Source organism: Mus musculus, chromosome 13 (genome assembly GCF_000001635.26).
Source record: "Mus musculus strain C57BL/6J chromosome 13, GRCm38.p6 C57BL/6J".
NCBI classification, from domain to species: Eukaryota; Metazoa; Chordata; class Mammalia; order Rodentia; family Muridae; genus Mus; species Mus musculus.
This window is the reverse complement of record NC_000079.6, coordinates 32832930-32857494: the sequence shown is the minus strand read 5'-3', so window position 1 is coordinate 32857494 and position 24565 is coordinate 32832930. Positions and strand designations below refer to the sequence as shown.

Sequence of the window (24565 nt, the reverse complement as noted above, 5' to 3'; positions counted from 1 at the left end):
TGATGTGTCTCCCTGTGAGCAGTTTGGGTTTACTTTCTGCTTTTCCATCAGAGACCATGTGATCCTAGACAAGAATCTGAGACTGGGGCCAAATCCTACTTTGTTATTTATAAGCTGATTATTTTCTAAGAAGCTTGTTATGGTAATGGGAAGCTGACTCACATTTCCTCCAGTAAAACCCAGTCTTAGATCTAAATACTATTCAATATGCACAAACTAAAGCCTAAGAGTCTAAACAACTCTACTTAAATCCTTTTTACCCATGAGGTTACCACTACAAGTAAGTTGTTGAAGGTCAAACATATTTTTAAGTCACAGATAACAGACTAGACTCTGAATGATATATAAGTTGAGAAAAATAGAAAACACTCTAGTGTCTAAGAAGAGTTCCAATAAAATATGCTTAAGATTCTATGTAGAAAACTACAAATATCACTGAGGGGAATATGAAGATATGAATAGAGAGTTTCGCTGTGGTCATGACTCAGTGATTTGAAATCTGTAGTATTGTGTGTGTGTGTGTGTGTGTGTGTGTGTGTGTGTACTTTGTATGAATGTATTATCTGTTTGTCTGTGTGCATGTTTAGGCTGAAGGTAGATGTCAAATGTTCTCCTCTTTCCTCTATTGATCTCCACCCTATATTTTTAGACACAGTGTCTCACACCTCTGGAGCTCCCTATTTTGTTTGGTTTGGCTTCCAGAGAGCCCCCTAGATCCAATTTGCCTTCATCATATACTGTTGGGCTATAGATATACACCTGTATGCTGGGAATCTGGACTAAGGTCCTCACCTGCGTGATACAAGGACTTTACTCTCTAAGCCATCTCCCCAGCCTGTGATCCAGTAGTTCAAAAACACTATTTGATATCTGGAACTAGACAACCTAAGTTACGTCCATATCAGCTCCTTTATGCTGTCCTCTATGTGGTGGTTTGTTTGAGGATAGCCCCTAAGGCTCATATAATTGAACGTTTGCTCCATAGTTGGTGAAATAGCTGGGGAATGATTAAGTACAGTCCTGTTGGTGAGCTGTGTCAGTAGGGAGACTTTGGGATTCCAAAAGTCCAGGCCACTGCAAACCCCCCCTCTCTCCCATGATTATTGTCTCAACATGTAATCTCTCAGCTACTGCTACTGCTCCTGCCATGCTCCCCTCCATGATGGTTACGAGTCATGGACTCACCCTCCAAATAAATGCTTCCTTTTATGAATTGCCTTGGTCCTGGTGTCTCTTCATAGCTACAGAAGAGACATCTTTCCTAGGAAACAGGGCAAGTGCAGCTAATAGTTGTATAACTTAGAAAAGACCAAGTACTTCCAAAACTAACAAGAAGACAAATTAGGTAAGAGGACACACTGAGGCAAAACCTTCTAGGCTAATTCTGCAGAAATGAGTCAGGACAGTTTATGTGTAGGGATGGTCAGAAGTGGATAGAACAGAAAGCCTAGAAGTCACCCTGTACATTATGAGCCCTGTTTTCTGATGAGGAAGACCATCTATCCATTTCCCAGAGAAACCTATCTATGCCTCTAATCCCAGTGCAATCTGTTACCCCATATACATAGTTCCACATCATAGAATCAATCAACTTGAGATGAAAGGTATTTTTAATTTGTGTCTGCATTGAGCACATACAGATATTTAGTTCTTGTTATAATTCCCCAACCAGTAAAGCATAATGATTCATGTTGTTTGTGCATTGTATCTAGCATGACAAGTCATTTAATAACTCAGCTTCCTATAGGGAGATACATATAAGTATACAAATGTTGTAATCTAAGGTACTTTTGGTCCTGTGCTTTATATCTGTGGGGGACAGAAGGATGACCACAGAGAGTAATCTTAGGACCATATCCCTACAAATACCTGGGGACAACTATTCCCAAAGCCACATTTTACTCTCCACATTTAATTGATTTGTATTGAAAATCACTGGTTACATATTTAAAATAAATACATGGAAGCTCTCCAAGGCAGAAGGTGAACCGTAGAAATTTCCCATATCTTGTTTTTGAATATTTAGGAACCAATGTGAGAAAAGATGAAATTGATTTTTTTTCTTACACCAAGTGCACAAATTTACAACAGCTCAACTGTTTGTCAGCTATAAGAATTTCCTGGTGTGATTTTTTTAAGGTCATTTATGAATACTATGATAACATTTGCAAATAAAGACAGTTTGGATTATTTCTTTTCTATTTGTATCCACTTAGTCTCCCTCAGTTATCTTATTGCTCTAGCTAAGACTTCAAGTTCTATATTGATTATGTACAGAGAGAATGGACAACCTTGTCATGTTCTTTCATGAAATGTTTTGTGAATCTGTGTGTCCGAATGCTAAAGGTCCTTGTTCCCAGTTGGTTTTTGATTGATCAATAAAGACATCAGTGGCCAGTGGCTGAGCAAAGGGAGATGGGGTGGAACCTTTAGATTTGCACAGGCTAGAAACTGGGGAAAATGAGACAGAGAATCACCAAGAGAGAGAGACAGATAAAATTTAGAGCTGTAGGGGGAAAATCATCCAAAATGTAGGAGGAAAGGGAAAGTGGACCCCCAGAAGGGCTGTCCACAAGAATCTTGTGCAGTGAAGACCAATGGACCTCACAGAAGGTAACAGGGCAGGAAAGTTAAAGGTAGATTTAGAAGGTGTTGAACCAGAAGTACCAGAGGGAAAAGTATGCTAGCCATGGGAAGATTAGAACTGCCCAGCCCTTGAGTGGCCTAGGCATTTAGAAAATAAACTAATTTGTGTGTTTTTTCATTCACAGATCCAAAGAGTTCCTGGGCAGATGGCTAGAAGCACATGGCCCACAGAGAGCCAAAGCAGAGTAGCAACACTCCACATGATAGTTTTGAGACTCTTCCTATTTAGGTTGATGTTGTGGCATGGAAATTGAAGAGTATTGGCATTAATTCTATTTCAAAATTATAGTAAAATTCTCCATTAAAACAATCTGGCCCTGGGCTCCTTTGACTGAGAGATTTTAGTTAATGTTTATATGTCCCAGGGGATATTTCTGTTGAAATTGCTTATATGATCTTGATTTGACTTAGGTAAATAGTACATGACAAGAAAATTATCCATTTTTTTTTTTTTTTTTTAGATTTTCCAAATTGGTGGTGTTCAAGTTCTCAAAATACATCCTTATGATTCTCTGGGTTTCCTTGGTGGCCCTTAGATCCCTCTTTTCTTCCAATTCTGTTAAATTGGATCTTCTCTCTCCATGTTTAATTTGGTTAAGAGTTTGTCAATCTTGTGGATTTCCTTAAAGAACCACTCCTTTTCTCATTCATTTTTGTTTGTTTGTATGTTTTGGGTGGTTTTGGTTTTTGAGATTTTTTGGTTTTGTTTTTTGTTTGTTTATTTGTCTCCATTTTACTTATTTCCACCATGAGTTTGTTTCTTGACATCTACTTCCAAAATGGTGTGATCTCTTCCTTTTCTTCAATAGTTTCCAAGTTTGACATTAAGCTATTAGTTGGAGAATTGCCCAATTATTTTTTAATGTAGTGCTATGAACTTGACTCTTAGAACTCCCTTCATTGTGTCCCAAAAGTTTGGGTCTGAGTCTTTTCATTTTCATTAATTCTGAAAAGTTCTTGATTTCTTCCCTAATTTCTGTCTTGACCCAATTTTCATTCACTACTGAATAGTTGTTCAGTTTCACTAAGTTCATAAGCTTTCTGCTATCTCTGTTGTTGTTGATATCCAGCTTTCGTCCATGGTGGTCGCATAGGATGCATGTTATTATTATACCTTTCTTGTATCAGCTGAGACTTGTTTTGTGTCCAAGTCTGTGGACGATTTTGGAGAAAGTGTCCTGTGATGTTTTAATAGCCACTTTACATGTGGTATGTGTACACAATGGTGGGCGTTTTTTAGCTATTCAGAAGAATGAAATTATGTCTTGGCAGGACACTGAACAGAGCTAGAGATCATCATGCTAAGTGAAGTAATCTAGGCTCAGAAAGGCAAATTGTAGGGACACTCAACTGGAGTCAGCTCAAGACACCCCAAGACCAAGTTCTCAGCACAAAAGCAGATTTATTTGCCATAAGGAGAGAGGGGGGAGGTGGAGGGATAGAGGGCGGCAACTAGTTAGCATAAAACTGGAGGATTTTGGAAATCCCCCACCATGTTAAAGAAAGAAACCCCATGTTCAGGAAAGAATATGGAGGCTGTGACAAAAGTAAGCTTTGATAAAGAGATTAATGTGGCAAGAAGCCAGAGGCTATTCATTACTGCAAGCCAGAGTGAGCCAAAGTCATCAAGAGATTATCCCAATTGCCATGCCTGTCACACACCAGAAGGCCTCAGACACAAGAGTTTCAAGGGAGGGACCCAGTGCACTACAGGACTCAGGATACCACAACTGCCCCCACGTTGTAATATGGCACTCTTTGGTTCTGCTGTCCCTCTGAAAGTCCTTGATGTTGTGTCATGATGTCTCGGGCCAGCTGGTTGTGAGGTGGTGCAGTGTGGCACATTCTCCTGGATTTAAAGGGATGGCTTTATGAGGTAAGTCCTAGGCAGCCATGGAGTCACCAGAGAGTGCTGCTTCTTGGAGCCTGGGGTTGTAACACTGCGAAGTTCCCACCAGGAAGATGTTTCGAGGAATTAAAGAGGGGTTCTTTTCCAAGATTCCTGATCAGCAGAGCATTATTACAGACTTCAGCAGCCTGGGAAAGCCACAAGCACTGGACTCAGCCCATGAGGGCTGCTGCGTCATCGACATCTGGTGGTTATGGGGTTGAAGTCCACCAGAGCCTTGGACATCCATGACCCTGCCCTGTCTGACTGTAGAAACAGGGAGGTGTAATGGTGGTATTCAAGCCTCAAGTTGTCCCAGTGCTTGTAATGCTGGACTTTGAAAGTCTGTAGGACCTACCACTTTTTCCTTGTCACTGATTTTTTTAAAAAGGAAATTCTGTTCTAAGCTGGTCCCATTTTATTTCAGAAGAAACTAACTTATTTGACTCCACGGGCTCACTGGGGATATTTTGAATTTCATTTCTGATTCTGGTAATACTAGAATAACGTTGAGCTACATGGATGAATATATTTTGTATGTGAAAAGGACTATGTCCATTTATGTTGTTATAGTAAAACATTTGTGGCTTGATAATTATGAATTCTCCATGTTCAAGACTCAGCATCTGAACTAGCCTTCATCTAGACAAGGTCCCAGAAAGTGTAAGGCATCAAGGTATCATAGGGGGGAAAAAAGGAGCGCAGATCTATCTCTTCTGATCTTCTCATCTCTCCTTCTCTTATTAAAGCTTGGAGTCATAGTCCTTAAGAGCTGGGGCGTGCTCGCCACCTAGTGGTCATGAAGATGATATTCTGGAATTCAGTCAGGCGTCCCCACCCTGAGAACCCTGTGTAATCTTAATCACTTCTCAAAGTCCTCACCTCCCAAACACCACACACGAAGTTTCTATCTTCTGATACCTCACAATAGGCATTATATCCAACACGGGAGTGCTCAAGAGACGTGCTGACCCACCTCCCCATCTTCCTTTCTCCTCTTTTAGTTCCCGAGTCTAACAAACACTAATCCATGTGTTGTGACCCTCACCTACAGTAGGATTCTTCCTTTGTCCTCTGAAGAAAGACAAGAAGCACTAAAAGTTCTGTGAATTTACAGTTCCAAACACTTCAAGGAGAATAAAGCTGAGCCCATCAAGTTAACAATGGCCTGGGCTAGTCAATTCTAATTTAAGTTGCATAGTGAGGGGATTTGTCCAAACTTTTAGTCTAATAGTGGGGAATTGTGGGTTGAGGGCTTCTCCAGCCTGGTGTGGTCCCTGAGCTAGCCTTGGCACCTGAAAGGCAGAGAAGACAAGGATCACCTATTGCTTGTAACTGGCAATCTGGGACCTTATCCAAAGGACCCCAAAGATATTTCTCCATCCCTACCTACATACCGCACAGAAAGGATTCCTTTTGATTTTACAGCGTTTCAGTGGAATTCAAGAAGGTATCTTTTGACCTGGAAGAAAGGACATTTATTTATTCTCTTGGCCATTTGCAGCTGAGGAAGAAATAACTTACCAGATCTCTGCTTAAAGAAATAATAATAATAATAATAATAATAATAATAATAATAATAATAATAAAAAGGCCTGCAACTGAGGAAAGTAAAGTCCCCTTGAGAGTGGCCACAATCTTCTGCTTTTATTTTGACAGCCCTCCAAGGTCGGGTTTTAAACACTCAGCCAAGAAAAGGCGCCTCCACCCAGCTTGGGCTTGCCAGGAAGACACGCCCCTTCTGCATGCTATAAAGGCAACAGCTGGCTCTGAGCACTTCATCCTAGCTGTAAGTGGAGCCAGACCTGCTAAGCAAGAGGTAAGATTCTCAGGGGTCATAGCAAGGAGGGAGGAAGCTGGCACCTCTTCCAGGAACCAGCACGTTCCTGGTACCTCACCCTCACCCAAGATGTAACCAGAAAATGCTCTGTGGATCCCCAACTGCACCCTACTCCAGGCCGCGGGCCCGAGGGAGGAAGGTGATCCTAGTTTTTCTTTCCCTCGGCTTTCTTTTTGAACCTTGATCTGGGAGACAGTGCCCTGAGCTTCATACGGTCAATCCTGGCTGCAGGGAGGCTGGGAGGGAAGGAAGCTGGTGAGATCCTAGATCCTCAACAATGAGAACTCCATGTGGCCCGGGTAGCTAAACAGCCAGGGACACACATTTGTGATTAGCCTGTACTTGGACAAACTGGAGCTCTGAGTTTGGGACCCAGCTGGATTAGCAGATGAGCCTCAAGCAGGGCTTGCTTACCCACTGCAGGAATCAGCTTGTTTGCAAAAGGGACACAGAGGAGTGTTCCTCTTCCCTGTCACCCACATCTTACTTATTTGAGTGGCATTCTCAAATTCGCATATTTCACTCCAGCTGAGACTTCAGCCTTGATCTCAGGCATGGAGAACTGAAGTAGTATGCTTGCCCTCTTAGGAAAAACAGGATGAGGTAGGAATTCCAAACTGTAGGGTCCTAGGGGTGGATGTCAGAGCTGAGGTAGGTAGTGTTGCTGGTGTTGTAGCTGGCAGTGCTGATCTCCCCTCTTTTGCAGACTTCACCATGGAGCAGCTGAGTTCAGCCAACACCCTCTTCGCCTTGGAGCTGTTCCAAACCCTGAATGAAAGCAGCCCCACAGGAAACATCTTCTTCTCTCCCTTCAGCATTTCTTCTGCCTTGGCCATGGTCATTCTGGGGGCCAAAGGCAGCACTGCAGCTCAGCTTTCTAAGGTTAGCAAAAGCCAAACTGGCCAGCTCTCCCTGCCATCTCCATGCTTGTTAGATGGTACAGTCAGACTTTCAGAGAGCCACACCCCCAAAACAGTCAGTTCTTCATTCACTACCAACTTTAAGTGAGATTAGGGCAGAGTCTCTGTTCAGTTGGGGACACAAAGTGAAGAAAGACAATGACACTACCTGTGGGTTTGGTTCTCCCATTCACAAGAGTGAATCACAGGCTTTCAGGTAAGCTAGCCCTGCACCTCCCCAGAGCTAGCTGTTTCCTGTTTTCCTTTTGCACTGATAACCACTACTCATAAATCATGCCAGTAATAGGGTCACCTTCAGGCATGACAAATATAAGAACATGCTACAGGAAGAGAGCTTGGTGGTGGTGGTTTTTTTATGGGGACAAAAGGTAAAGACAGCCACCTGTCTATGTTCCCAGGGTTAGCCCTGTGCCTCTCTCCAGCCTGATTTCACTGGCTGTGGCTCTGCAGGAGGAGGGATTGTAAAGTCCCTGTGGCCTGTTGGACAGGTCCTACCTCCTCTCAGTCCACCCCTGGGAGACAGCAGGTCACCTTTGCATCTCTCCCCACAGCTGCCTAGTCTTCCTTAATGGGTATGAAGGGCACTTCTGCTCTTGGTGTTCCTTAATTCTGAGAGGGGAATTCTGCCACCTTTGGAAATCATGACAGGAGTGGGTAAAGTGTTTCCTAACTGCACCTGCTGCTAGGTGCTTCTCGCAGGTTATGTCTGCTTCAGCATTAAGGCTTTTTACAGCTGACAGCATCAGGAAACAGTATACTGTCTCAAGGCCTTTCCCTCCCCATTTCAGTCTCGTAGGTGTGTCCATGTAGCAATCTAGTAAGCGGAGCTCAGAGAGTAGCATGGACTCTGGACCCTGTGTGCTTTTGTCCTTTGTGTCCTAGAAGCAAGTAATGAGGCCAGACCTCACACAACCATAAAAGGCCTGTTGATTTACAACTAGCAGAAGAGGAAGTAAACTCTCACCAGAATAAACTTAAGGAAGTTATTTCTCTAGAGAATGAGTTGTGGACCGTAATAAGATAAGCATTGAGAAAGAAGGTCTCAGTCACTCCCACGTTTTGGGTCTCACAACAGGAATGTGTCTTATTGACACTGTTTAGTTATTTCTGAGATTTAAAAAAAATTTTTTAACAAACTTGTATATGGCACAGTATATAAACTTGAATATACCATTTGAATCTTTATGGAAAAAATTTTGACATAAATATTTAACTTGTTAACCATTCACATTCGGGGAACATTTGAAAATTATTCAGAAGCTATGTTTAATGATGTCTCACAGAGCCATACATTTTTGGTTCCATTTTATTTCCTTTGCCAATGATATGTTAATAAAATATTGGGCTGGAGTTACTGGGTATCAAATAAAAGTAATTTGGTGGATGTAGACAACAGGGAATCACTTCATAGATGATTGTATGAAGAATGATGTCTTTCCTTTAGACTTTTCATTTTGACTCTGTTGAGGACATCCATTCACGCTTCCAAAGCCTGAATGCTGAAGTGAGCAAACGTGGAGCATCTCACACTCTGAAACTTGCTAACAGACTGTATGGAGAGAAAACCTACAACTTCCTTCCTGTAAGTACCTAGCACTTCACATTCTGAAACTTCCTGAAGTAACACAGACCTTTCCAGGCACAGACATGTTGCAGGTATTCATAAAAACAGCAAAGAATGCATGTGGGACTTTCATCTCATAGTCTTTCTAAGGAAAGGATCCATCCTGGATGACTTGAGAAAGCAAGGACTGAAGGGATGCCTCTGTGGAGAAGAGCGCTTCCTGTGCAAGTATGAGAAGCTAAGTTTGGATCCCAGAACCCAGAAAAATGCCTGGCATGGCTCTATAGTCTCCTGTGACCCCAGCCCTGTGGGAAAAAGAGCTATGAGGACCCCTTGGGTTTGTGGACCACGAGCCTAGGCAGGTTCAGTGGGAGACCTTGTTTTAAGGGAATAAAAGTATGACACCTGTCATTTTCTCTGGCCTCCATGATTGCACAGGTATGCACACCCATATACACATTTGTACATACATAAACCCCACTTGCATACACACACATACACATACAAAGGAAAAATGAGTCTGAAAAGCCACTTGAAGTATAATCAACATTTACTCAATTATGAAAACATTAGTGTAAAATTCAAAAAGGATGAGTAGCCTTTGTATTAACACCAGAAATGTTATATAAAGGGATATACTTGCCACTACAGCATTGTAAGCTTCAAAGATGACTCAGACACAGCACATGGGAGCCAGAGGTAGGAAGAGCTCTGTGAGTTCAAGGCAAGCCTGGTCTACAAATTGATTTCCAGGACATCCAGGGCTGGTACAAAGAGACATCCTATCTCAAGAGATGTGGGTGGAGGGTTTAAGGAAGGAAGGATGAGAGGGAAGGAAGGAAGGAAGGAAGGGAGGGAGGGAGGGAGGGAGGGAGGGAGGGAGGGAGGGAGGGAGGGAGGGAAAAAGGGAGAAGGGAAAGAAGGGAAGAAGGAAGGAAAATGGAAATGTTTAGGACAGTACATTTACTGTTGTGTGGTTTTCAACATAACAAAAAAGTCCAAAGCTTAGGTTTTAATAAAACATTTTCAATTTTTAGGACTTTGTTATTTTCTTGTGGGGATTTTAGAAAATTTCTGTAGGGAATAGATATAATTCATGGCACTTTTTTTTTTTTTTTAAAAAAAACAGGAATACTTGGCTTCAACCCAGAAAATGTATGGTGCTGACTTGGCCCCTGTGGATTTTCTGCATGCCTCTGAGGATGCAAGGAAGGAGATAAACCAGTGGGTCAAAGGTCAAACAGAAGGTGAGAGGCTGAGCAGTGCTGGCTCTGTTACTCAGTTCCCCTTCTGGAGCTCACCCTGACACAATCAGCTTGTGGACTAAAGGCTGATTTTGACTCCCAGAGTTGGAGGTTTTAGTTTATAAATGATTGGACTTGATGCTGTGGTCCCATGGCAACACTGCACCTCTTGTTAAGACAGTGCAGCAGAGGAGGCCTGTTTACCTCATTGGTGAATAAAGAGAAGGAAGGAGAGACCAGTGTCTCACAACCATTTTCAATAGCAGCAAGCCTTCTCCAAGGTAACGTTGAGGATAAAGACCTACAATCCCAGCACTTTGGAAGCTGAGGCAGGAGGATTGCCTTGAGCACACATGGCAAGAGCCCTGTCTCAAAATACAAATAAATTAAAATACATTCCCAATGATGTATAGGTGGGTAGACCCCACCACCACCACCTAGGACCTACATTTTAAAGGTTCCTCTGTCTTCCAATGCAGGATGGACCAGAGTCCAAACCTTCAAGTCAGGGTCCTTTGGGGACCCCTCTGAACCACAGCAGAGCCATTATGCACAAGTTCTCATTCCCCTGCACTCTCTCACTTGCATCTCCTGTCTCCCTTCCACAACTTCCCAAATCCTGACTTATGTGCACTGACATGTAGATGCTATTCCCTAGAATAAGGGACAATGTAAGATGTCAGAAACTTATTAGTGGAGAAATACAGACATGGTTTAGTGGAACCAGTTGAGTACCTATGGGTCCCCCTGAAGTACAATTGAAAATTAAAACCAACATTAAAATGCAGAATAAAGTTATTATACATGCCTAAACAGAATTGTTTAGTGTTCATATGCAAAGAAATGAGAGGTGAAACCTCATGGAACCATGAAGTCAGTATTTAGAAACTGGTATAGTCATAATATTTTTGGCCACCATCTTGTCCAGTAACTCAGAAGTAGTGGATAGGGAGTGACTCACTCTCTGGGCTCAATTCAGCTGGGTAATGGATCTGTCCTCAGTCTTGTTTCTGTGTGAGTCAGCACTCAGGGATCCTGTCTGGAACTCTATCAGTTCCCAGAAGTGTGTTAGACTATAGGTAAAATAGCTCCTGTTTCAATAGACTTACCCTAGGATAAATCTTTTATCTCTTGGACATTTGTTTAAAGCCCTTTTCAAAAGAACAGTCTCCTACTTAGCAGATTTGAAGACATAATTTACCAGTGAGCAAAAAATTTCACTATGGAATATTGTTTGTTTTCTCTAAAGAACAGCCATTCACAAAATAATGGTTATTGCTTGCATGCCAGAAAGGAGAACTTTCTTGTTTTAAACCTTTGAAGACATTGACTGACATTAATGATTTTTTTGTTTTCTGGTTCAAGCGATGGAACTTAGGGTCTCAAGAAGCACTAGGCACAGCCCGCTTGGTCTTACAAGTTAGTTTGTTTAAAATAAAAATGAGACAAGTGGGTCCTTCCTGACAACACTGAATTCAAACAAAATGAAGTGTGACCTCTATGTGAGAGCTAAGTAGTGACTGGATTAAATTTAAACTTTTGATATGAACCTTTAAAAAAGCTTACCTTATCTTTTCAGGGAAAATCCCAGAACTGTTGTCTGTGGGTGTGGTGGACAGTATGACCAAACTTGTGCTGGTGAATGCCATCTACTTTAAGGGAATGTGGGAGGAGAAATTCATGACAGAGGACACAACGGATGCTCCATTCCGACTGAGTAAGGTCAGGTGACACCAGCATCCTGGGATGCTCTTGATTGTATGTGTGTGAGTGCTGGAGTTGTAGCACAAGGTGTCTCCTCTATGGTTAGCCAGGCCTTTACCACTGAGCCCTCTACCCCAAGACCCCCAATTCACCTCTGCTTTAAAACACAAGAGAGAATAACTTGAGTATTTTTTTATTTTGCAACCATTCAGAAAGACACAAAAACAGTGAAGATGATGTATCAAAAGAAAAAATTTCCATTTGGTTACATTTCGGACCTGAAGTGCAAGGTGCTGGAGATGCCTTACCAGGGTGGAGAACTTAGCATGGTCATTCTGCTGCCTAAAGACATTGAGGACGAGTCCACGGGTCTTAAGAAGGTAACTGGCTCTCAATGCCATGGTTTGTTTCCTTATATTGCATTGTTCTTATATTTCCCATGTGTTTACTGAACCATAAACACTTGTCCATCCACAGACTTTACCCTGCAGGCCCATATTTGTCAATATAGTCCATCAGGACTTACTGCTCTGAGATCTCATGTTTATATAGTTATTATTACTACTATTGCTATTATTGCTGTTACTATCATTATCATTATTTTATTATTCACAGTGTCCAATTACCTTGGGCTAAGTAAGTGTTCTGTCACTGTGCCACACTCCCAGCCCAGAGGCCTAAAATTAAACTATTCAGAATATGTTTGGTCTTCAGTGAACCGTTGTAATGGGGGAACATGTAGATATTTGAAAAGTAACAGTGATGAGTGGTCCCCCATAATAAAGTTACTTAAAGTAACTTTAAAGGAATTATATTAAGAATTGATTTAAGTCTTTGGGGATTGGGTGTCTCCTAACAAGGTTAGAAGTAGACAAACTGTGAAGATTACAGTTTTCCCTCAGAAATCTTAGACTGCCCTGAGCCTTAGCTTCTGTTCCTTCCCAGCCTACACTTGCATTCAAGAAGGAGCCTGCTGTCACTCCAATGTACAGAGTGTGCACTAACATGATTGTGGTGCATTTGTCAATTGTATTTTCTACCTGGTAATTTATCTCATTACAAAAAGATACTCTGATCTAAAGAAGGAAATTGTCAGTATCCATAAGATAAGTGTTTCTGGTCTAGTCCAATAGAGGAACAATAGTAGTTAATATTTATATGGTACTTACTATGTGCCAAACCCTTTATATCAATTCACTCAATGGTCACATCAATGCTACAAAGTTACTGTCATTAGCATGCCTATTCTATTCTATTCTATTCTATTCTATTCTATTCTATTCTATTCTATGTTCTACTCTACTCGACTCGACTCGACTCGACTCCATTCCATGGACAAGGTCTTGCTGTGCAGCCAAAGCTTACAGCTTTCTTTCAGTGGCTCCTGAATGCTGGGATTGCAGGGTGTGTGGCCCCATGTTAACTACTTACACTTGGTTTAAATAAATAAATAAATAAATAAATAAATAAATAAATAAAGCCCATATATTTTGCCCCCCTCTCCACCCCAGGAGTTATGGAATGTTACTTCAGCTCTAGTAGAGTGTATACATCACTACAACTCTAGAAAGTTTCAAAATAAAGAAAACTACTAAAATTTCCCTGTACCTTTCAAGCAGTCAGGGTAATAAAACCTCATAGTCCATCAGTCAAGTGATTCAATGTGAGAGGGGTTTAAGAATCCTGAGTGTGTGGAAGAATGGACAGATGGATGGACTAAAGGAGGAACAGAAGGGAAGAATAGAACAAGTGGAAGGAGTGAGGCAGAGAGAAATGAATAGATGAATGGATGGATGAAAGAAGATGGATGACTGAATAGGTAGTAGATGTATGAATGGGTGACAGATGGACAGATAAGTAGATGGATTGATGAATGGATGAAGGATGGATGGATGAATGATAGGTGGATGGATAATGGATAAATAGATAGGTAGAAGTAGACAAACAAAAATTCATCCACAAAATGATAGGTGGATGAATGGATGAAAGACCCACTGTTTTTTGTTTGTTTGTTTGTTTGTTTTTTGTTTTGGATTTCTACCCTCAAAGACCTGGAAAATAATTCCGATATATTCCAGCAATTTACAGATAAAATAAAATCTAAGTGGAATCTATTTAGGCAGAAATCATGAAGAAAACCCTGTGACTTGTGGCAACTGTGAGTCCGTTCATTGGAATAGTACATTGTTGCGGTAATAAATTAACATCTATCATTATTATTATTTTATTATTCACGGTACCCAAGTACCTTGGGCTAGTTAAGTGTTCTGTTACTGAGCCACACTCCCAGCCCAGAAGCCTAAAATGTAAATATTCAGAATATGTTCTGACATCAGTGAACCACTGTGATGGGGGAGCATTGCTATGACCATCGAACAAATTGATGTATGTAAAGGGTTTGGCACATAGTAATTACCATATAACAATCAACTAAGTAAATACACACCTGCTTTATATTAATTCCAGATTGAAAAGCAAATAACTTTGGAAAAACTGCTTGAATGGACCAAACGTGAGAACTTGGAATTCATTGATGTCCACGTCAAACTGCCCCGGTTCAAGATAGAAGAGAGCTATACCCTCAACTCTAACCTGGGCCGCCTGGGAGTGCAGGATCTCTTTAGCAGTAGCAAGGCTGATCTCTCTGGCATGTCAGGATCCAGAGATCTTTTCATATCAAAAATTGTCCACAAGTCCTTTGTGGAAGTGAATGAGGAAGGAACAGAGGCAGCCGCTGCTACAGGAGGCATTGCTACATTCTGTATGTTGTTGCCTGAGGAAGAATTCACAGTGGACCATCCGTTCATTTTCTTCATTCGGCACAATCCCACATCTAATGTGCTCTTCCTTGGCAGGGTTTGTTCCCCATAGAAGAAGGAGACTTTACAGATACAAGGCAGAGCTTAGAGTTTCATTCCCTGAGATTTTAATAGTGATTATTTTCATTTGTACTTGACAATAAAAACTCTAACCAGAAACCAATCTTTCTTTTGTATGTTCAACCCTGTTAGCTCTTTATATCCATGACTTTTGGCATGGGTATGTCTATTTTGATTGTACAATGAAAGCAGGACTCCTGTTTTCCTCCTCGGCTTTTGCATGACCTCCAGAGTACATCAAAGGTTCATAGCTAGGCTGAAAATTCTGGACGACTCCATCCTCAAACTTTATGGACTGTAGGTGGGTGCCTGCAGATGCTAACTGAAGTCATATCCATCTGGGGTAGCGTGGATACCCTTAAGCCTCAAATCATTATTACAATCTGCTTTTCAAGTACAACATCCAGAGTATAATCAAAGATAACTGTTTGGGTGGGCAGCCATGGCAACAGAGATACAAAGCAGCACAAACAAAAGAGAAGGACAACAGTGGAAGGCTCTAAATGCTGCTGCCGCCCATACAAACCAGAGAACAACAGTCTGTGAAGATAATATTGACGAAATCCAAGGTCAGATACTTTAGCAGGCTATTGCAAACTTACAAACAACATTTCATGTCTGGATGAAAAGGAACTAGAAACCCCAGAGCTTAAACATACAATAAATTATTTCCATTGAAAACTTAAATAATAAAGAATTTGTGGATTTTTAAGTCTGATGAAGCAATCCAATAAATTGGTTATTTAAATGATTTTAGTTTCTTCTAGAAAGTTACACAGTCAATAAACTCCAAAACCAAAAGTAAGCATGGAAAATACAGAAGGAATGATAAACAACTCAAAAAGGATGAAGCCAGCCAGGACTAATCCCAGCAGTCAGGAGGCAAAGGTAGGCAGATCTCCAATGTGGAGGCCAGCCTGGTCTACCAAGTCAGTTATAGGACTGCAAGGTTTACACTCTATCTCAAAACACCTTTCCAAAAGAAGTTGTTGAAAATGCATAGGAGACAGGGATGGGATACAGAGCAGAATTATATATAAAGGGCAAACATTTGGCCAGGGAGATGGCTGAGTCACTGAAGTGCCTTCCCTGCAAAAACATGAAGACCTGAGTTTGGATCACCAGCACACACACACACTCCCTGTGTAGAAGGGTGCGATTGTAACTTCAGCAGTGGATTGAGAGAGGACAGAGACAAGTGGATCCCTGGAGAGAATTGGGCAGCTAGCCCTGCCAATCACTAAGGTCCAAGCCAGTGCAGTAAGAGACAGTGTTCAAAGCATATGGTGAAGCGTGACTGTCAGTGCACATGCATGCAATAGTGTGCATACCAATATGCACATATGCACCCCTGTGAAGACACATCCACACACACCCTCACCAACACTTTCGTATACCCTCATACACACACACACCTAAAAGAAAAAAAGCTAACATTCAAAATGGTTATTTCAAACTAGATAAAAAGGCTTCGGTGAACACTCTAGACCCTAGCCGATGAAACAAAAAAAAAAAAAAACTCTGTCCTAGAAAGAAAACAAAACAAAGCATATCCTTGAAAAACTGCAGAAGTCTTAAGACAACGATCATAAAAACAACCCAATAAAAGGGATCAGACAGGGCAGCCATGCTAACAACACACAGCCACACAGCTGTGGAGCCAGGCCACAGACAGGTCTTCCAGTTAGCTGGGAAACGCAGACTCCAAACCCTACCAACTTCAACTTAGTTCATATTTGAGAAAAATATCCTTCAGGACATATTCAGACAAAAACTTAGAGCATTGATTTATATAGACTTTGCCTTTAGACTATCCTGAGAAATCTTCTTTATGCACAGGAAAGAGGACATTAAAGAACAAGAACGTGCATTTGTGGTGAATTTAAGTAAATATTGACCATATAAAATAGTAGCAATAGTGTCTAAGTAGTTTTCAATGTATACAGAATTATGGGAACTATTTTAAAATAAATGATACTCCAGATTTGGAGCTTTATAGTCCTAGATAGCTAGGATGATGATGCAAAAGGATGATTTAAGTTCATGTGTTCAAAGTTAGCTGGCACCACATCACACCATATTCAAACTTTAATTCTAAAATAAATATAAATTATGGTTTAGAAGCCAGATGACAGGGAATGGAGTTTAATAATCTATTGGGCTAGAGGAATAGTTAAGTCTCTAGTACTTCCTTCACTTACAGAACATTTTCCAAGGTCCTTGCATTGTCTGGGAAGATAAGCCATGGATAGGTGCTGAAATCTAAGGATTAACAGTACAATGCTTTGGCAGCTTCTATATTGAACCAAAGAGAAACAAAGAATGTACAATCAACCCAAAGAAGGCAAGAGAAGGGAAGAAATCAAGATACAAGAAGCATGAGAAACAACAAGATGGGAAGTGACAGTAGGTGTTAAGTAATTACTTGAAATGTAAAATGTCCAAGTGGTTTAGTTAAGAGACAATAGTGGTCAGTTCAACATGTAATATTTAAGGAAACATTCTTTGAAAGGAAAAAAAGACATTCAATAGGTTTGAGTACAAAGTGTGTTAAACACTTGGTCCTTAGCTGTTGGCTCTATTTGGGGAAGTTCTGGAAACTTTAGAAGGTGGGCCAAGCTGAAGTAAACAGGTAAGTGGGGTGTGGTTGTGGGGGCTATTATCTTATCTAGCCCCCCCTCTCTACTCGTTGTCTGTTCAGAAGTGAAGTCTCACCATGTGCCACCCACCCCCACAGACATGATGTAGTGACAGGCATCCATGCTGGAGAGCCAAGGAGTGAAACCCCTGAAGCCATCAGCACAAATCTATCTTCCCACCATTAAGCTGCCTCTTAGGTGCTCAGCTGCCACAGTGAGAAAACTGACTGCTGGCCAGGGAGGGCCATGCCATCTTGTATTTTGGTTGAACTGTGTCAGCTGCAGTAACTAACTATAGTCAATTGGTTTCCAGAATACAGTGAACGTGTTTCTCTAGGTTCTTGTCTCCCTGTCCCATTGGCCCCAAGTCTTCATGAACCAGGAAATATGTTTATCAATTATATGGTACTCACTTGATCCCCACCAAAGTCAAACTTAGGTTAAAAAGAAAAACACTTCAATCTACCCCTACTCTTTCTCAAGAATATACAAGGTTTCTTACTCCTTTACACAGCTGCATCTGTCCTCAGTGTCCAGCTGTGCTGCCATCTGTTTGTCCACCTATGATTTCAATAACTCCTCTAATCTTGAATACAAAGAACAATCTGCCTTCCTGTCTCTTAAACTCCAAAGAGGAAACGGTTCACTGGCTAACTTATGCAAACACTAACCACAGAGATAGATGTAGCTATATTAATCCTAGGCAAAAATAACTTTTCCTATCCTAGAAATGAACACTTTATGAGAAAAAGATTCAGTGCACTAGAAAATATAAAAATTTTAGATTTGCATGCACTCAGTAGCATTCCCTCAAAGTGAAAGAACAAAAATAGAAAGAAATTAGAGAAAAAAATGCATGCTCTCCATAATTAATAAGTATAATTAATAATTGATAAATAATAATCTAGTATCTTAATAAAGAGTCTAGCTATAGCTGAAAAATATTGAACTATTTTGCAAAGGAAAATTAACTTCATAATGTTTTCGATTATTTTGTTAGAAACTGTATCTTACTATTATCGAGGGGAGTTAAGTAAAATAGCTAGTTCAGTTTACAAAACCAATTGTTATGTCCATGTAATCATCATACTTGCAGTTTTAAAATTAAGAATAAATCAGAAAACTCTCTGGTGTCCAAGAATAAGTCCAATAAAAGAGTGTCTCACAGCATCTGGAGCTTGCTGTTTGATTAGTTTTGCTGTCCAGAGATCACCCTGGATCCATTTGTCCTCATTCCCTAGTGTTAGGTTTATAGATGTCCACCTGTATGCTGTGGATCAGAACTAAGATCCTCATGTGTGTGATGTAAGCACCTTACTCACTAAGCCATCTCCCAAGCCTGTGATCCAGTATTTCAAAAACACTATTTGATATCTGGAACTATACGACCTCAGATATATCCATATCTGCTCCCTTTTGCTGTACTCTATGTGGTGGTTTGTATGAGGATAGCCCCTAAGGCTCATATAATTGAATGTTTAGTCCACAGTTGGTGGAACTGGGAAGGATTAAGTATGGTCTTGTTGGAGGACGTGTGTCAATAGGGGGATGTTGGGGTTTCAAAAGTCTGAGCCACTACAGTTTGTACATGTTTTATTTCTCTGTCTCTGTCTCTATCTTCCCATATGATTGTTGTTTCGACATGTAAGCTCTGCAACTGCTCCTGCCTCCTGTCATGCTCCCCTCCACAATGGTCATGGGTCACTTTCTGAAACTGTAAGTAAGCCTCCAATTAAATGCTTCCTTTTATGAATTGCCTTTGTCCTGATGTCTCTTCTCAGCTACAGAAGAGTAACTAAGACACCTTTCTTGTGAAAGAGGGCAAGTGCTACTAATAGTTGTGTAACTTTAAAAAGGTTAAGAATTTCCAAGTCTAACAAGAAGACAACTTAGGTAAGAGGACACACTGAGGCAAAACCTTCTAGGCTAATGCTGCAGAAATGAGTCAGGACAGTTTACATGTAGGGGTGTTAGAAGTGGATAGAATAGAGAGCCTAGAAGTCACCCTGCACTTTGTGAGCCCTGCTTTCTGGTGAGGAAGACCATCATTCCATTTTCCAGAGAAACCTCTCTATGCCTTTGATCCCAGTGTAATCCAGGTGCCCCAGACACTTCATTCCACATAACAGAGTCAATCAACTGGAAATAAAAAGTATTTTTAAATTTGTGTCTGTATTGAATGCATACAGATATTTAGTTCTTGTTATAATTCCCCAATCAGTAAAGCATAATGATTCATGTTATTTGTACACTGTACCAAACATTACAAGTCATTTAACAATAACTCAACTTCTTAAAAGGGAGGATAGGTATAATTAATTATACAAATGTTGTGATCTAAGGTACTTTTGGTCCTCTGCTTTATACCCATGGGGGACAGGAGGATGGCCACAGGGTGTGGTCTTAAGACCATAGGCCTAAAAATACCTGGGGACAACTATTCCCAAGCCCACCCTTTACACTCCACATTCAATTGATTTGTATTAGAAATCCCAGATCATATATTGACAATACATGGAAGCTCTCCAGGGCAGAAGGTGAAAGGAGAAAATTTCCCATGTATTGTTTCAAACATGTAGGGAACTATGTGAGAAGAGATGAAATTTAATTTCTCCTTACACCCTGTACATAAATTGACAACAGCACAACTGTAGACTTCACTGTGAAAACAAAACAAAGTGTTCAGAAGATGAGAGAAGACCAAATACGAGTTGATGGGGTGTTTGTTTGTTTGTTTGTTTGTTTTAATCAATTCTTGAAAAAAGTGATTTCTAAGCAGGACATATACACAAGTAAGTGTTTTATTTGACTTGGGAATTTTGAAAGGTATTTATATGCTTGTTTTTAAATTTATGTGTATGAATGTTTCTCTTGCAGGCATGGCATGCCTATTGGCCATGGAGGGTGGGAAGAAGGTATCAGTTGGGAAACTGGAGTTAAGGGTTGTGGTAAGCTGCTACATGCATACTGAATCCAGGTCCTCTGCAAGAACAGCAAGTATGGCTGCTGGAGAGATTATTTAGCAGTTTAGAGCAATTGTTGCCCTTTTACAAAATCTGTGTGTTTGATGTCCGACATCCATGTGGTGGCTCACAACCATCTACAACTCTGGTCCTCTCTTCCAGTTTCTGAAAGCATCATACATGCATGTAGTGTACACACGAGAGGCAGAGAGAGAGGGAGAGAAAGACAGAGACAGAGACAGAGACAAAAAAAAAAAAACAGACAGAGAGAGTGCAAGTGCTCTTAATTGCTAAGTCATCTCTCCAATCCTAAGCATTTGGACTCCCCATATGTTCCTCCTCTCTTCCATTTCTTCTTCTTTCCTTGTTTGCTTTCTTTTTCTCTAAACTTTCAGATTCAAGCCATCCTCCCTCTCAAACCTCCCAAGCAGCTCCGTTTATAGGCGTACACAGCCACATTCAGCTTGAATTGGACATGTTAATATTTTTTATTAGTTAAATTTAGATTTAGTCAACTTAACAGTAAATCTTCACTTTTGCAAAATGCACACTCTGAGTTAAATCGCAGGTTTCCTGATCATTTGCATGGGCTACAGCCCCATGAGAGGTCCTAGAGAATGACCTGTATGAACAGCCCAGTTCCAGAACTTTTCTCATTGGATCTCAAATGAAATAAAGAGAAACCACAGCTGGTGGCAGGGAGAGCTTTGTGAATTCGCAGTGGCAGAAAACTGGCTTTCTAGTGGCTTCTGAGCTGGAAACACTGTCTTTAATGACACAAGGAAAGGGATAGCTGATTCTAAGAGGGGGCAGGAGAGAAATCTAGCTGAGTAGTAGAAAACTGAGTTGCCTTTGTTTATTTACCTTTTAAGGGTGCTTTACAAATCATTAAAATTACAGCAGACGCCTGACACATTTTGCCCTGCTCTGTTTCTTTAAAATAATTGTTCTAATCACTACCAATTTTCTACTTAAAAGAAAATCATGACAATGTAACCTGGGAGTCTCACTGAAAGAGAGCTTCACCTCCTGTTATGGTGGGAGAAATCACTAACACAGAATGCAAAATAACAGGAACGTCGAGTAAGCCTGGGCCCTTGGGCTGACATTTGTATGTCTACTGATTATCAACCCTGACATCATGCCTTGGATGCTATGGTCCTCATGCCATGGAGGAGCTCAGAGGAGAATGAGAGCATGCGTCTCCAAGCTCTGAGGTGCAGAAACCAGTGTGACCACCTATCATGGCTAGTATCCCTAAACTTCCACAAATAGTTAAGCCCACAAAGAGTTCTTCATTACCCTAGGAGGTCCTTATACTTCAACATCAGTGCCCTTTCACTTGCTGCCAATTAAAAGGAACACTAATGATTTTACAATTTCCAATAAATATACATTCAACAAGGTAGCTGATACTGATAGAAGACCGTGGATAAACAGCATTTCAGTAGCACCTGTTGAGTGTAACCTTTCCCTGACACCTTCAGTAGTCCTACTTTTTTCCAGTGGCTCCTAGGAAATCCAAAATCTCTATAAACAGTCAACATCAGCACCAAATCCCGCTCACCTGGGACTGAGTATCTAGCTCAGAGGCTGAGCCTGAGCTTCGAATGCACAGACCGTGCACTGAAATCAACACATTAAATGAATTAGCAAGTGAAAATGAGTGAGAGTGTGAGTTAGTGAGTGAGTGTGCGTGAGAATGAGTCAGAGTGAGTGTGAGTGAGAATGAGTGTGAGAGTGACCAAAAGTGAGTGAAAGTGAGTATGAGTGAGAGTTAGTAACAGTGAACGGTAGTGAATGAGTGTGAGTGTGAGTGTGAGTGAAAATGAGCATGTGTGAGAGTGTGAGTATGAATGAGAGTGAGTGTGAAAGTGAGTGAGAGTATGAGTGTGTGAGAATGAGTGAGAGTTGAGTGAGGGTGAGTGTGTGAATGAATGAATGGGAGAGTGAGTGTGAGTGTAAGAGTGAGTGAGATGAGTAAAAGTGTGAGTGTGAGTGAGAATGAGAGTGAGCATGAGTGTGAGAGTGAGTGAGAGTGAGTGTGAAAGTCAGTGAGGGTATGAATGAGTGTGTGAGTGATGAGTGAGAGTGAATGTGAGTGTGAGAGTGAGTGAGTGTGAGTGAGCCTGAGTGTGAGTGAATACATGACATAAAGACAACACAGGACTCAGGAAGGAGTGGTTTTATTTCTCCCTCAGAGAAGCTGATGGCTCAGAGTCATATGGAGATTATAACATGTGAAGAATTTCTACACCTGAACTGTCTGGCCCTAACACGTTGTGTTGGAGGTGGCAGCCCTACTTCAACATGGGAGAAATAAACACAGAGGTGCATGGAGAGGGGGAATATAGTGCAGGGAATGGCCCTAAGGGGGTCCTACGGTGTACAGTTTTACATACTTCATTAAATTGAGTGATTTTCAGGGTTCAGGATTGCCATGCATTGCAAGAGCAAGCGGATGTTACTGAATGTGGTTTTCAAAGTGCGCTTGCGCCAGCCCTTCCTTCATGGTGGACTGTTGCGCCAGCTCCTACTGGGACTTCAATTCCACAGAGAAAATGGTTTCCCTGTATTTTAAAAATGTAAACAACATTGCATAATATTTTTACAGATAGCTTTAAATGAATGTAGATGCACCACAGATTTCAGTTTTCTGAGTAAAGTATCATGTTCCTTAAAATACTTAAGACACTAGGAAGTCTCTTCCCCTCATGTTTAATAAGCCTCTGCTGCTTCTTTTTTTCTTCTCTTGGCGTTTTGAGACAATCTTGTTATATATCTCAGACTAACCTCAAATTTATAATTCTCAAATTTATAATTCTCAACCTTCCATGTGCTCATATTTCATACATACTCCACTGGGCTCAGTCACCTGTATGTTTTCTATTAAGACAACTGCAGTAAATATTAGTAAGAGTTGCATGATTTCACACATTTTTCTGCATTTTTCTAATTCTTTAACTGCCTCTCTCTCCCTCATATATGTATATACATACATAATACATGTATGGGTGGATGCCAGAGGACTTAGGTATCTTTCTCCAGGAACCAGCAACGTTTTTAAAAGATAGCATCTCTCACCAGCCCGGAACTGGCCAAGTGAGTGAAGCTAACTAAACCAGCAAGTCCCACAGATGGGATTATAAGTGGAAACCATCATGCATGGAATTTTTTTATATAGGTTCTGTACATCAAACTCAAGTCCTTGTGGGACAAGAAAAATACTTTACCAACTGAGCTGTGTTCCCAGGCTCCACCAATTTCTTTTGTGGTTAGTTAATAAAAGAGATCTCTAGAAACTTAATTTAGTTTACCGATCCCTTTGGCTCACAGCAATTCCAATGTGAGGGCTGGTACTGTTAAATCTTCAATATTGTGTGCCAACATTCGCAAAGAATTCCCACCTTGAAAAAAAAAAAAGACCTGAAATTCAAGGGGCTCATAATATTAAGGTACAAGACGAGGAGAGGTGGGTGGGAATAGTGTGTGTGTGTGTGTGTGTGTGTGTGTGTTCAGAGATAGACATGGTTAAACCCCTTACTTACATCTGTCATAATGGGACCTACTATTTTGTGCAATCAATATAAACTGATTTTAAAAAGAACTTCGATCTTATTTTGCTTTTCTGCCCCTTGCCTTCCCTTTTCTCTTGGCTATTAAGAAACGCTTGTCCTAGATACAAGCAATTTTGTTTCCAGTTACACAGGAAACCATTGTCTTCCTGAGCTGTTCAACCACAGCTCGGTTGTGATGGCAATGAAACCCTTCAGAAGCCCTCTTTGTCGGCTCACTTTCTGAAAACAGTAAAGTGAACTCACCATCATGTGACAAGTCCCAATGAAAGACAGCAAAATGATTGTTTAGCTAATACTGCTAAAATTCCCACCAGCCCAGTAAGAAAAGTTACCCCTCTATAGGAAAGATCCCGGCTCCTCTCCACCTCGACCTCTCCTGCCCTTGATTTTAACCTTCACTTATGAGAACAGACTGTCCTAGTCTTCTGGGGGGCAGATTTTGCTTCATCTTGATTAAAAATAATGGCAAAGATTCAAAAAAGGGAGATATATCTCATACTTATCTACATACTAGAATATTTTTAAGCTTCTTTAATCCTCTCATCCGGCTAATGAGTTAGATGTAACATGTTCTCATTGTATGGATGATGAAACCAATAAAGAGATGTTACACAAGCTGTCCACAGTCTCAAGAGCCAGCTTTCAGCCCAGAGAGCCCGCCCATTCATCTATGCACTGACACTGTCTTGCACAAAGCCTC

General features: G+C 40.9%; 1 protein-coding gene across 3 annotated transcripts; it reads left to right on the top strand.

The window, feature by feature from the left end:
* The first annotated feature begins 4288 nt into the window (after window positions 1-4288).
* Serpinb1a (serine (or cysteine) peptidase inhibitor, clade B, member 1a) lies at window positions 4289-15403 on the top strand. Of its 3 annotated transcripts, XM_030247348.1 has the most exons (8): window positions 4289-4522; window positions 6194-6353; window positions 7081-7256; window positions 8739-8876; window positions 9988-10105; window positions 11682-11824; window positions 12019-12186; window positions 14273-14788. In XM_030247348.1, the coding sequence occupies exons 3-8, from the start codon at window positions 7089-7091 to the stop codon at window positions 14675-14677; spliced, it is 1140 nt and encodes a 379-aa protein (XP_030103208.1). In that variant the 5' UTR covers window positions 4289-4522; window positions 6194-6353; window positions 7081-7088; the 3' UTR covers window positions 14678-14788. The 3 variants fall into 3 exon arrangements, with proteins under 3 accessions (XP_030103208.1, NP_079705.2, XP_006516787.1); NM_025429.2 differs by lacking the exon at window positions 4289-4522 and having other exon boundaries at window positions 6310-6353; window positions 14273-15403; XM_006516724.2 differs by lacking the exon at window positions 4289-4522 and having other exon boundaries at window positions 6313-6513.
* The last annotated feature ends 9162 nt before the right edge of the window (window positions 15404-24565 follow it).